At 36.2% G+C, this 14,935-nt stretch overlaps 1 protein-coding gene across 2 annotated transcripts in view; it reads left to right on the top strand.

Annotated features, from left to right (window-relative positions):
- LOC114685245 (probable alcohol sulfotransferase) overlaps window positions 1-13,018 on the top strand; it is a 32,795-nt gene extending 19,777 nt beyond the window's left edge. The window contains exons 5-6 of one of the 2 annotated variants that reach the window (XM_028859830.2): window positions 10,692-10,869; window positions 12,883-13,018. In XM_028859830.2, coding sequence (XP_028715663.1) covers window positions 10,692-10,869; window positions 12,883-12,995 — 291 coding nt within the window. In that variant the 3' untranslated portion in view covers window positions 12,996-13,018. The remainder of the gene's footprint in view (window positions 1-10,691; window positions 10,870-12,882) is intronic. The other variant, XM_037202074.1, reaches the window with a different exon arrangement.
- The last annotated feature ends 1,917 nt before the right edge of the window (window positions 13,019-14,935 follow it).

The raw sequence follows: 14,935 nt of genomic DNA, 5'->3' as shown, positions 1-14,935 counted from the left end.
TGATAGGCCATAACCTTATGTTATTTTGCAGGTTTCATTTCATTGAAATGTCCCACTGAAAGTCATAAATATGTTTAAGTAATATGTGCTTGTCACAAATATCTCTTACTTTAAAAATTAAAAAAAATCCTGGCAGGGTGTCACACGATTGTCAACCTTGCACTGAGAGTTAGAGACTGACTCAGAACCACAGGCCATCCTTGGTTGTCTGGTGTGTTTGAGGCCAACCTTGGGTATAAGAGACCTTGTTTCAAAAGACTACTAAGGAAAATAATTTTGAAGTTCATTTGCCTAATTTATTGTCATGTACATAGAAAAAAATCGTCCCTATAATGTTGGGCACATAATAATGAAACCAAGCATATAAGCAAAAAAGTATTATCATTTGATCAGCAACTCAAAAATTTAAGTAGTTTGAAAGTTACATGTGAAATGCAACCATTATTTACACATTTATAATCAATGATAAAGATATCAATTGTACTTTTTACTGAGCAAAACGAAATTGTCCTGAGCAAACAGTCTGTCAGAAAAAAATACTTGTCCACCATTAGAATTCTTCAAAAATTTAGTTAAGGAGAAGCAATCTTACAGACAATGCTAACCTTATAGAAGTAGACTCTGGTGATGAAAAGGCTGCTAATAGTTGTAACTTTTTTGTTGCTTTTATGTTCTCTTATTATATTTTTTATTTTTTAAAACAAATATTAATTATATATTATTTTGGAGCCTGTCCTGGAACTCAGTTTGTAGCCCAGCCTTGCCTTGAACACAGAAATCTGCCTGCCTCTGCCTCCTGAGTGCTGGGATTAAAGGTAAGCACCACCACACATGGCAATTTAAGTATATTTTCATCAGATTCTTCCCTCACACATTTCTTTCCAAATCATCTCCCCATCCTTACACACCCAACTTCAAATTACTTGTTAAAAAAATCCCCAAATGAAAACAATAGCAAAAGAGAAAAACACCATGAGACTGGACTAGGCCCTCTGCATTGGCAAGACAGTTGATTAGTTTGCTCTACTTAATGGGCCCCCTGACAGTGGGATCAGGAACCATCCTTGGTGTATAGCAGGCTTTTGAGAGTTCACACATCCTAGCGTGGGACAACTTAAACAACCCTGGTGCAGGAGTAGTGTTGTTGGAGAATATCTCTCCAGCTCCCGCTGCCAAGTCCTGCCAATCCCAGAGCCCATTTATACAATAAACACACAGACTCTTACATTATTTAAACTGCTTGGCCATTACCTCAGGCCTATCATTGTCTAGGTCTTACACTTATATTTAACCCATTTCTATTAATATTTACTTTGCCACTTGGCTCATGGCTTAAAGCTACTTTACATCTCCCTTGTCCTGGAATGGCTACATGCAGTCTCTCATGTGCCTTCCTGTTTCCTCTTTTCTCCTCTCTGTTAGTCCCGCCTATCCTTCCTGCCTGGCCACTGGCCAATCAGTGTTTATTTTATACAGAGTGATAACCCCAGCAGAGTAGGGGCTTGGACCTGGCTCAACTGAGTGTATTAGGCTCTGCTGACTCCCCATCATAGGTCTTGTGTTGGAGAAGATGGGAATGGAGGTATGGGTTCAGGGGGAAGGATATGGTGGTCAGAGGAAGGTGGGGAAGGGGATCTGTGGTCAGGATGTAAAATGAATAGAAAATTTCTAATACTAATAAAAAAGGAGGAAAAGAAAAACACCTAAGTGTAACTAACTGTGAGCACCCACCCCCACACACACACAAAAACCAAAACTATGGAGTCTATTATATGTTGGTTAATTAATCCTGCACATGAACCCTGCCCTGGAGTGATTGATATATACAGGGTCACTGCACTGCAGAAACCTGATTTTCCCTCTCTCAGCAGGTATAAATGACAGTTTAGGTGTTAACCTTTACCTCAGTGGCTAGATTTTCATTCATTCATTCACTCATTCATTCATTTTTAGAAATTATAACAAAATAAAGTACAATATGATGCATCAATACTATCACCTTAGAGTTAGACAAGACAAATCAACAGAACAAAAGTATCTCAAGAAATGGCACAAAAATCAGAGATCTCAATGTTTGATCACATGGGAAGCCAAAAAAAATCATGAAACTAGAAACTCTAATTTATAAGTAGAGAACTGATTTAGACATGGAGCACAATGCAGCATGCTTCAGAATGTGGCTTCATATGTGTTTTTCTCATGCTGATGTGGAGGGCCTTGTTTCTATATGTCCTCCCTCCTCTCTGGCTCTTAGACTCTTAGAGCCCAGGTTAGTTGATTTTATGGATTTTCTTTTTGTATTTTTGATATCACTGGCCCCTACAGTCCAGCCTTGCCCTGTTCTGAAGTGTATTTGTGAGCTCCACCTAATGTTTGGCTGTAGTCTCTGCATATTTTTCCATCAGTTGCTTTGTGGTGAGGCTTATGTGATGACAGTAATACTAGATATTAGTCTATGAGAAAATAGAATATCATTTCATTTACTTCCTTTGCCATTCATATTTTTGCTATCCTAAATCTATGGGGTATACTGCCTCTGGGTGCTGGCCCTCAGATGGGAGCCCCTCTCAGGATATGGGTCTGTGCTCTGCTGGTCATTACTTGTTCATTCCCCCAAATGCTGCCACATCTTTACCCAACAAATTTTCTCAGCATTACAGATTGTAGGTTGAAGGCTTTGTGGCTGGCCTGGTGTCCCAGTCCTCCCACAGGAAATCTTGCCTGGTTAGAGGAGATGTCTAGTTCAGCTGCCATACTCTATGTTACTAGGTCACCCTCATTGATTCCTGAGGGTGTTTCTACTGCTCTAGGTTTTCATCTCATCCCAGTGATGCCCCCATATTCCATTGTCTCTCCTAATTCTCTCTCAAACCATCCTCCACCCACATGATCCCTCCTGTTCCCATATCCCTTCAAAGACTCTCCCCTATCCACTAGCAATGTCCATTTTACTTCCTCACAGTGACATTCATGCATAACCCCCCCCTTGGGCATACCAAATTATTTAGTTTCTCTTGGTCTGTCAGTTGTAGCTTGGTTCTCCTTTAATTCCTATGTAATAGTCACTTATGATTGAGTACATACCATTCTTGTATTTCTGTGTCAGAATTGCCTTAATCATGACTATCTTTTCTACATCCATCAGTTTGCCTTTCAAATTTAATGATGTCATTGTTTTTAAGAGCTGAGTAATACTCCATTATATAAATAAACCAGATTTTCTGTATCTATTATTCTATTGAGTTTGTTTACAGTTTTTGATATTACAAATAAAGATTCTATAAACATAGTTGAACAATGGTCCTGTGGTATGGATTGTTCTTTAGGCATATGGCCAGAGTGGTATGGTATAACTGAGTCTTGAGGTAGATCAATTCCCAAATTTCTTGGAAACTGCCATATTTATTTCCAAAGTGGCTATATAAGTTTGCACTCCCACCAGCAGTGGAGGAACATTCCCCTTTTTCTATGTGCTCTTCATCATAAATCTGTCAATGGTAATTTTGATCTTAGCCACTCTGACAGGGGTAAGATAAAATTTCAGTGTTGTTTTTTATTGCATTTCCCTGATGCCTAAGGATTTGAATATTTCTTTGACTATTTCGCAGCCATTTGATACACCCCTGCTGAGAATTCTCTGTGCAGATCTGTACTTCATTTTTAAATTGGATTGTTTATTTTAATGTTATCTAGTTTCTTGTGTTCTTTATATGTTTTAGGCATTGCACCTATGTCCAATATAGAACTGGTTAAAATCTTTTCCCATTCTGTTAATGGCCTTTTGGCCTATTGACAGTTTCCTTTGCCTTACACAAGTGTCTCAGTTTTATAACATCCCATTTGTTAATTGTCAGTGTTATTGCCTGCTCAGTTAGTATTCTGCTCAGAAAGTTGTCTCTTGTTTCAATGTGTTCAAGGCTATATCCCACTTTCTCCTTTATCAAGTTAAGTGTATCTGGATTTATGTTGATGTCTTTGATATTCTTGGACTTGATTTTTGTACAATGATAGATATGCATTTATTTGCATTCTTATACATGCAAACATCCACTTTTACCAGTGCCATTTGTTGGAAATGTTGTTTTTTCTATTGTGTAATTTTGGCTTCTCTGTCAAAAATCACATGTCTACAGGAGTATGTATTTAATTCTGGGTCCTTGATCTTATCAAAAGAACAATATTTCTGTTTTTAATGACAAAAGCATATGAGTTTTATTACTAGTATTTTGTGGTATAGCTTTAAATCAGGGATAGTGTTGTTATTTTCTCGTCCGAGATTGCTTCAGCTATCCTGCTTTTCTTTTTATTTTTTCATACAAAGTTGAGCATTGTTATTTTCTGATCTGTAAAGAATTGTGTTAGTATTTTGATGGGTATTGCATTGAATCTGTAGATTGCTGTTGATAAGCTGACCAGTTTTACTATGTTAAACCTGATGATCAATGAATATGGGAGACATTTCCATGCCTTGAAATCTTCTCCAATTTCTTCCTTCAGAATCTTTAGGTTTCTGTCATACCAGTTTTTCACTTGATTTCTTACAGTTACACCAAGATATTTTATCTTACTTTGGCTATTGTGAAGGATGTTGTGTGGTTCAGATATCAGGGTAACTGTGGCCTCATAAAATAATTTGCCAATATTCCATCTATTTCTATCTTGTGGAATAATTTGAGGGGAATGCTTACTAGCACTTCTTTGAATGTCTGGTAGAATTATGCACTAAAACAATCTAGTCCTGGCTACTATTCGTTGGGAGACTTTTAATAACTGCTTCTATTTCCTTGGGGATTATGCATCTATATAAATTGATTTGAACTTCATATAACTTCAGTAAGTGATATCTAACACAAAGGTTGTTCACTTCTTTTAGATTTTCCAAGTTTGCAGTGTAAACATTTGTGAAGTATGACCCCATGATTTCCTTAATATCCTAGGTGTCACTTGTTATGTCTCTCTTTTCATTTCTGATTTTGTTAATTTGGATATTCTCTCTCTGCCTTTTAGTAAGTTTGGATAAATGTTTGTCTACCTTGTTGTTTTTCCTCAAAGAACCAACTTGAAATTTCATTGATTGTTTGCATTGTTCTCTTTGTTTCTATTGTATTGATTTTCATCCTCTATTTGATTATTTCCTGAATTCTTTGTAGTATTTGTGTCTGCTTCTTATTGTTCTCGAGCTTTTAATTGTGCTGTAAATTCTCTGGTATGAGAATTCTCTAAATTCTGCTTTCAGGTTCTTAGTGCTATGAGCCCTCTCTTAACACAGCTTTAATTGTGTCCCATTAGTTTTGGTAGGTCATGGAGTTATTTTAATTGAATTCTAAGAAGTGTTCAATAACTTTATTTCTTTCTTGACTCATTGTCATTTCAGTTGGGAGTTTTTCAGTTGTCATGATTTTTTAGGCTTTCTATAGTTTCTGTTATTTTCAAATGCAAATTTTACTCACAGTGGTCTCATAGTATATAGTGGGTTATTTCAATTGTTTTAATCTGTGGATACTTGATTTGTAACTGAGTATATGATCAATTTTGGAGAAGGTTCCATGAGGGAATGAGAAACAAGTATAACCTTTTGTGTTTGGGTGAAATGTACTATAGATTTATGTCCTGTGGTCATTTGCACATTAATATTTGATAATTCCATTATTTATCCATTTAATTTCCTTCTCGATGGCATGTCCATTTGTAGGAATGAGCAGCTGAGTGTCCTGGTATAAATGTTTGGGATTTGGCTTTTGATTTAAGTGTTACTCATGTTTCTCTTACAAATATGGGTGCCATTGCATTGGAGAATAAATGTTAAGAATTGAAATGTCATCGTGGTGGATATTTACCTTAATAAGTATAAAATATCCTCCAAATTCTTTTTTGAATAATTTTGGTTTGATTTCTCACCTTTACATTTAAATTAACCCATCATTATTAATCTTCTTATTGTCACAAGTCCTGTGACTTTACCTGTCCTCGAGCACCTTGCTCCTTGGGCATCTCAGCTGTGTCTCTCCACTGTGCCCTTCTTCTTCCCCTCTTCAGTTTAGTTTTTCCACCTAACCTCATCCAGCCACGGTACTGGTCAAAATGCTTCTTTATTAACCAATCAGAACATAGTTACACAGGGTATAGAAATATTCAAAAACATTTTCCTCTCTTTTGTCTAAATTAATAGGAAGGTTTTAGCATTAACATAGTAAAGCTATATAAAATTGAAAAAGTTATTAAGAATTACAGTACCAATACCCAATCCATTTGTGTTTAGCAAAAGTAGAGAAAATAATTATGTAACTTATCTTAGTCTAAAGTTTTATATCTAATTTACTTTCCGTTATAACTAAGGAATATTCATTTATAACTATTTATTTTTCAACTCCATCAAATCCCAGAAAGATGAAATATTACTCAATGACAGGAACATCAGGCTATATCAACAGTCACCCAAAGATCCTCTGCAATGATGGGGCATCCATCTTTCCCATACAGGCCTGGAATATCCTACAAACTTTATTGTGAGCAGAGAATTCTGAAAGACTTCCTATGTTGTCTTGGCAAAGATTGGCAGTAACCACTTGTTGCATTCTCCTGATCTAGTTTTTACAGTGACTGTCAGAAATGGAAGCAAAGGCCGTTGCTTTGCCCACATTGCTAGCTTTAGTCATTAAAAAGAAAAAAGAAAAAAAAAAACTCCATAGAGTTTCTTTGATGTTCACCATCTATTCTGAAGTAGATTAGTGCTGCCAGGACAGACATATCTCACATTCATGAAAAGCTTTAATTATTAAAACATTTAAAATGTCATATATTGTTGTTCTTTCAATGTTTTGAAGATTGCCTATCTATTTAAAATACCTGTTGGTATGCCTAGAACATCTAACTAACAAGACTATAAATTTGACTATTATAGATGACTACTGATCTGCATTGCTTAATTATACATTTATTATTGAGTTGCACAAAAGTTACCTTAAGCAATAGTAGTAGTATACATACATTATAACAAAAGTAACTTTAAATTTGTATAAATAAAGGAAAATTCATTCCAATATAAAATATTTAGGGTTTAACAATTGTTTATGGAGATTAATTATTACATAATTTGCTCTTTTTCCCCATCATAATAACGTAACTGTTTTCCATCATTTCTATATCATATCCCCTTTCTTTTTTTAGAAAGAGATTATGACCAAATTCAATTTGTAACCAACTCTTCTTAAATGAAAGCAAACATTTATAACCAATATTTTGGGATTGTAGGTCTAGATTTCTAGACTACTTCCTGCTGTTTGGTGGGTGCTGGTAAACTTTCCAGAACTCAGAGAAAATGAGGATAATTGCTAAGTTTTGGCTTGAATATTTTGTGAGGCTAGATCACCACAGCAGGCAATATTAAAATTATTTTGGATGTTGGATCACCCTCCACATTTTATTGGTGTTTTGTTCCCTTGGTCTGAAAATATGTAACCTTTTAAAGGTGTATGTATGTGTATATACATACATATATATATATATATATATATATATATATATATATATATATACCTTTATTAAAAATATAAACTGTGCATTATACACACACTAGCCAAAAATAATTTTTTTTTTGTTTTATGTTGGATCGGTAAAATAAACACCATTTTTCTTGTATTTAGGTTTGTTTTCTCATGTCTGTAGTCAGGAATTTAGGGGATCTTTTTTGTTCAAACCTGATTTTCATTGACTCAGGATGAATCCATAGACTCTTATTTTCTGTGGAAACAAAAGCATATACATAGCTATTGACTTAAATTTTGAAATCAAGATAATTTTAAATTATATAGATTGGATTAATTTAATACCTTTCACAATCAATTGTCTCTCAGATGTTATGATCCACAAATAAACAGTCAAACAATCTAAACACAACATACTGCATAATATAGAATCTAGACGATATGTGTATTTTTATCTGTATATGGCTTAGCATAAATTTTATTATTCCTATTCATTTTTAGGGATTTTATTTAATTAATTTTAAAATAGTTTAAATCTATGACTGTTTCTATTCTTTCTCTTCCTCTCCCAAGCCTACACACATTTTTCAAACATGGTGTGATCCACTTAGAGGAATTTATGTATAAATTTCTCCTTACTGTGTATCTCTAACCTTTCCTGTCTTTATGATCAAAAACCCTTAATTTGCCACCTACCATGTGGCTGGGAGTTGCCTCTATGTACCTCATCCTGTGTGAGAATGTGATAACTTGCCATGCTGCAGCTCAAGCCCACATGTCACACCCAGGGGATGTGTCTCTGTATAGTGACACACATGAGAAGCATGAATGATAATGCTGGATTTGGCTCTGTTTTTGTGTGTCTAGAAGCCTTTTTAAGGCCTCTCACACTGTGGGACTCACAGTGTGTGCCATATGTAAATGGATATTTCTCTCCCACATGCCAGTTCTAAAATTAACACTCAGAGGCTTCTATTATTTACACAATGCTCTGCAAATAGCTCAAGCTTGTTACTAACTAGATCTTACATTTAAATTAATCCATATTTATTAATCTCTGAATTGCCACATGTCCTGTGGTTTCACCTGCCTATAACATCTTGCTTCTTCAGTGGCTCACTCCCACTCTGCCCTTCATTTCCTCATCCATAATTTGGTTTTATTGCCTAACCATATCTTGCTTTGCTATTGGTCAGTCAGCTTTTTCATTAAATCAATCTGGGCATAATTTATACAGTGTACAGGAAAGCAATGTGTATGTAGAGGGAACTTTTGAGAATAGACCTATGTTATACACATTATATTGGAGAATTTTGGGGAGATACAATAGCAGGTGTTCTTTAGAGAGATGATGAAACTAGGAGACTAGACTTCAAGGAAAAAATTGGAGAGGTAAAGCTCTTTATTGAGCCTACTGCTTTCAAGCCCACCATTGCCTGTGGATTATTGGGAAATGCTTGATGGAGTTGAGGTGTTGGACAAAGCAAAGATTATGGTACAGATGTTTAAGGGTATCTCTGAGATTCACTAGAGATGAAGGTGGCTGATGTAGGTGTTTTGATGCAGAGCTGTGGATAATACTTGTGGATGGGACTCAAAGGAATGGAGATTAAGCCAAAAATATATAGTTAGCTTATTTTTCCCTGGCCAGAACAATCTGTGGGTTCCCAAGGAGGGCTAGTTGAAGTAGGGCGTGGGGATAATGCTATGAGTTGGAAGAGCAGGATAGGAGGAGAAGCTCGTTGGGATCTACTCTTGATGGGGGTGAGGGATGACACAGATATTTTGCAGCAGAAATTTGGATCAGACTTTGGGATTGGATCTGGAAGAAGAGTGGAAAAAGTGAAAAAAATGTGGTCAGTCTACCTACTTCCTTGGCAGGAGTCAGAAAAACAATTAAGGATTACCAAAAACAGAGAAATTGAATTATTCCAAAAATAATTTGCTCTCTTCATTTTATTTTCCAGGGATAGAAAGTTTCCATGTAAGAAGCAAAGCCATCCATCAGATTCCTTGCCTTTTGAAAAATATTTTAATTTTTCATTATATATTCAATTTTCCCCAGGTAGCTTCATTACTCACCTCTGCCGTATGCTTATTCAGTTTCCCATAAGTCTCCCTTCCAACCATTCAACACATTCTTTTCAGTTATTGGCATGGTTGTTTACTTTCAATTAAAAGTTACCTGAATCTGTGATACAAGTTTAGAGCTTAAAGAACCTTTATGAGCCCATGTGTAGGGCTTGAATTCTAAGCAAAGTCGTCCTTATTCCAAAACTTTGAGTTCTTATGAACAACCCTAGAAGTGAGCCAGCTGTGGCAGTGCACAGTTATAATCCCAGTCTACGTGGGTCTGAGGTAAACAGATTGTGTATTTAATGCCCATCTAAGTAACAGCATGAAAGCATAATTCAAAACAAAATTAAAGTTTGGCTGTAACCCTTACTAAAAATTATTTAAAACATTATTATGAAAGTATTTTAAAACTGTCTAATTCTCATTTACCCATAGGAAAATGTTTCATTTGGCATAAACATGAACCTCCATTCAATTATTTGTGCATATGGCCTTCATTCACCTTGAAAGCCTTCTAGAAGTATTTCTATAAGTATTTTTAAACATCACAGGGTAGGTTGGGTATGGTGGTGCAAACCTTTAATGCTAACTCTTAAGAGGAAATGTGTATTTCTGTGTGAGGTCCTCTGGTCTCCACAGCAATTTACATCACACCACATAGGAGTCCCCCCTCTATAGGACATAGCACACTCTGTCTCCGGACAAAATATTCCATTGTAGTTAGGAGGTGGGTTGGCATACACCTGTGAATATAGCAATACACAGATGAAGACAAAATGATCAGAAGTTTAAGGTCCTCATTCAGTACAATGTAAATTTGAGGACAGTCTAAGATATATGAGACCCATCTAGTATCAACTCCCCCATAAAGGAAATCCCAGCCTCTGTATTTTAGGGGCCAGAGATCAGTCACATTCCAACCCACTAAATATACAAATGTTGTGTGAGACGTTTGCCCTCCATACAAGGCCTGTTTGTTTGCTAAAACACATTCTATACTTTCTCATTTTGTGGTGCCATTTTTTTCTTCATGTTTCTTTTTCCATCGTCCATCTGTAGTTACTTTCCCTGCATCTGTTCTTTCTAAGCTCTCTAGTTATTAACCTCATTTTGTTTTCTTTCTTCTTTTAGAATACAAGGGTAACCATAGAGAAGATCTGTGACTTCCTAGGAAAGAAATTGGAACCAGATGAGCTAGATCTGGTCCTCAAGTACAGCTCCTTCCAAGCCATGAAAGAAATCAAAATGTCTAATTTTAGTCTTAACCCAGAAGATGTGCTTACTAATGGTTTGGTCCACATGAGAAAAGGTGAAGAAACTCTTTAGTTCCAAAATATGTCAGAATCTGTGGTGGGTTTGTTGTTCACATGAGACTCTAAAAAAAATTGGGAATATGTCAGCAGTCACTGCCCATTACTCATAGTTTTTCACAGACTTTCCAGGGGGATCTTTCCATGGTGATGACATGGACTTCAGAAACTCAAAATATTTATTTTTTTGGGCAGATGATCTTGGGATTTTAGAGTGTTGTGTCCAATATCCCCAATGGAAATTGAGAAATTAGACATGGTTTTGTGAGGCTTGGTTAGGCTCCCTGTAGCATAGCCCTAAACTCAAAAGAAAATATTTAATGAAAAGAACTAAAGATACACACACACACACACACACACACACACACACACACACACACACACACATATATGTATTGCATGATCAGCACAAAATACACTTCCCTTCACTGCTGAAAATGATGTTCAACAGGTCAAAACTGCTGATCCACCACAGGCAAAGAGCAGACCTTACAAGGATTAAGAAAATTGTCCTCCAGGTTTAACATATGATGGCATTTGCCAAGCAAAATTTCGATTGCTTCACGATCATAGTTACTGGCTTTGTTCTGGATTGTCTCTCTTGGAATAGGAATATCCATCTTCTCTATGTCTGTGCCACCACTTTATACTAGGAGCAAATTGTGGGTGTGGTTTCATATCCGTGCAGTTGAGGAGTGACTGCCAGACTACACCACACCGAATTAGTGAATAATTAGTGAGGTGAGACTCAAGGTTGAAGAAGGAATGAGTTAGATGTGAGGTATTTGGGGATGATTAAATACCTGGGTATAAACGCAGAAGTGGAGAGTTATGGGTTTAATTTTCCTCTTCCATTTTTTACATGCTTCAGCCTTAAACTTCAGTCCCTCTCCAACATACAGTGTGAGGATCAGGTCATAAGACTGTAAGACATCAGGAATATACATAGAGATAAGTAAGTTAAAGTCAGTAGTGGTTGCATTTAATTCAATACTCCTGGTTTCCTCACAAGAGGAAATTATACTCAGATTTGGGCACACAAAAATGTCAACTCAAGAAAATGGTCATCTATACACTAAGGACTGAGGCCTATCTGAGGATCCACTGCCATTGACCCATAACCTCAAACTCATGTGCTCCAGGTTCTGTGGACATAGTGTTCTCTGTACTACAACTGAGAACCTCAAGTAAGAAAAGAAATTGGCCATTCTTGGATTTCCTGTAATGAATCAAATTTGGGCAGAGATGAAAGAGTATGTGTATGAAACCTTAGGGAACTTAAGAAATATTTTACTTCTCAAATGTATTAGATGTATATTTCAACCATGTTTACAAAAAGGAAATGCATAAAGTGACCCAGCTGTGAAATAAAATACACGAAGGATGGGGGCTGTGGAATTCTATAGAGAAAGAAAATAGGAAGAGATGGATAAAGTCACACAAATAATGATACAAAAGTAAAAGAAGTGACTATGTGGAACACATCAGCACTTCATGGTGAAGGAACACATAATACAATGTGAAAAATTGGACTACTTGAGATCTCTAAGCCCAAATCTAAAGACTTCCTATAATGTGGTTATGAGAACCAAGATATGGTGGTAAAGACCGTGGATGAAATCATTTTTATGCAACACCAAACTCCATACTAACTGAAAACGGACATACTGGATTGCTCTCAGCAAGCTGTATCTTTCTGAGAATGATTGAGGAATATCTAGTGAGAAGGAGAAATAATCTGGACATTAAAAAATGTAGATCCAGTGTCAAGCTGTTAGATTGTTTAGTGGATATGTTGGTATAGGAGATGGTTGACATTATTTACACAGAGGTACAAGACTGTTTGCATATTTTCAAAGCATAAGAATTGTTCTCCACAGAATAACTGTTAGTTCTACTTTATTGACTGTGTAGTCCTACTTAAGCTGATGGTAAAATCATGTGACTAAAGGAGTAAGAGCATATGTACAATCAACATTTAACGATCTATGTGTCTGTTTCACATTTTCAAGGCACAACTGGGGACTGGAAGAATCACTTTACAGTAGCCCAAGCAGAAGCCTTTGATAAAGTATTCCAGGAGAAAATGGCTGGTTTCCCTCCAGGGCTGTTTCCATGGAAATAAATCATTAAAACTTCATAATCTTACATGAACACTGGTGTTTATTGAATTGTATAGTTTTTTTCCTAAAATGTATTAGTAGTAATAGTAGCAGTAATATTAGTGGCCATAGTAGTATAGTAGTGGTGGTTGTTTTATATGTATTTGTGTGTGTGTGTGTGTGTGTGTGTGTGTGTATGTGTGTGTGTGTGTGTGTGTATACATGTGTGTGTGAATGTAGATTTTTGTGTAGTACCTTTAGGGATAAGAAGAATGCATTGGTTCCCATGAAGTTGACATCATGTGTGCTGTAACATCCTTTCTTTGCATCCTAGGAACTAAATTCATGTTTTTTGTAAGGGTAGTACAGTTCTCTTAACCTCTGAATCAATTCTCCAGCCCTAAATATTGTAGTCTTGAGTCATGAAATGTTTGTTTGCTATACATAGCCAATTAAGTCCAATGTGCTTCACAGAATTGCAGCTTAAAACAACCCTTGTAATGTCTGAAATGCAAAACACTCTACAAAAATTTGTAGACAATTTTTGTTCTGTGACATTTGGGTGAAAAATACATAAATTGTATTTATAGACATCCAACGCTAATTTAACTAGTCTATGGTAGAAGATCTTTAAAACTTACATTTCTGTTCACAATTGTGTATTTGTATTTCAGTTTTTTCCTTCTTTTTTTAATTTGTACTGGGTGTATACAATAATGGGTTTCATTATATAACTGTTTCATACATGCACATCATTTACATTTTCTCAGTATTGTTCCTCTACTGCCAAGTGCCATACATTCTCTCATGTTAGTACTTTCTCCTCCCACACAGCACCTCTCTGCCTGGGGGTCCTATAGACACACTTATATTTAAATATGGATATTCAGAATGGAGAAAATGATGCAATATTTTCTTTCCTTTTTATGATTACAGGGAAGTTATTTATTTTAACTATCATGGAGAATATACCTAGGGGCATCTAGAAGAGTCCAGAGCAGAGAGAGAAAGTAGTAGACAGAACATGGCCAGCAGAATAGGTCAGGCCACTAAGTGGGGATCAAAAAAGCAAGACTAAAACAGAATAAGATGAAAGAGAGTGGCCAAGAAGATCATGAGAACCAAGAGTGGACATTGTCAAATTGACTGTTTTATATACAAATGAGAGGCTAGGGAATAGAAGTCTATGACCTGGATAAGTTCAGGATAGGGACTGGGGTGAGAAGAGCAGAGAGGAGTCAGGATACTGGATATTTGTGTGAACTATGTAACAGTATTTGCCATGAGAGCATGGAGGCCAGCACCACAGTTTGGTATGCTAACAGGCACCAATTTAGCCATGTGTCCTAAGAATTTTTTTGACCCTGACATTCCATACTGTTTTTTGGTGAGAAGGCCTATGTAATCTGTTCTGTAACTGCTTCTTGGCTGAAATTATGATGGTGTTGTCAGGGCCTTGGATGTTTGGAGTGCTTCTCAAAGATTGGAAGGAAGGAGTTGAGGTAAGGTTGGAGACATCTGTTTTGATATCCAGGTTTATAGGGACAACCTGGGGCAGGCAAAATATAGAGAGCTTTAGAGTAGTATGAAAATTCTGGTTAAAGCCAGAGGCTAAGGCCAGTTTGGAATTCCATCAGAAATGTCAAGTTTATATGGTTTACAGCAAGTGTAGGGGTAGCTGTTTTTAATTTGGAGCAGTTTATAGTTTTTAAATAATTAGAAATCTGATGGGAGAGATATAGACTGGAGGAAAAAATAAAGCTAATGAGCATAGTGGAAAAACTTTTTCTTGGGTATATGCTTGAAATTTCCAGATCTATAGGGTATGCAAGCAGGCTAAAGACTAAGCGTATCAGAGGTAGACAGTTAGATAAATAGATCCCAATGTTAGGAATTGATAGTATGTAAGTAGGGAAATTTCTGCTGTTTATTGACAGAAGTACTTATCTAGAGTATGAGTTGT

Source organism: Peromyscus leucopus, chromosome 1 (genome assembly GCF_004664715.2).
Source record: "Peromyscus leucopus breed LL Stock chromosome 1, UCI_PerLeu_2.1, whole genome shotgun sequence".
Lineage (NCBI taxonomy): Eukaryota > Metazoa > Chordata > Mammalia > Rodentia > Cricetidae > Peromyscus > Peromyscus leucopus.
Note: the sequence above shows the minus strand (reverse complement) of the source record. Positions and strands in the feature narration are given on the sequence as shown.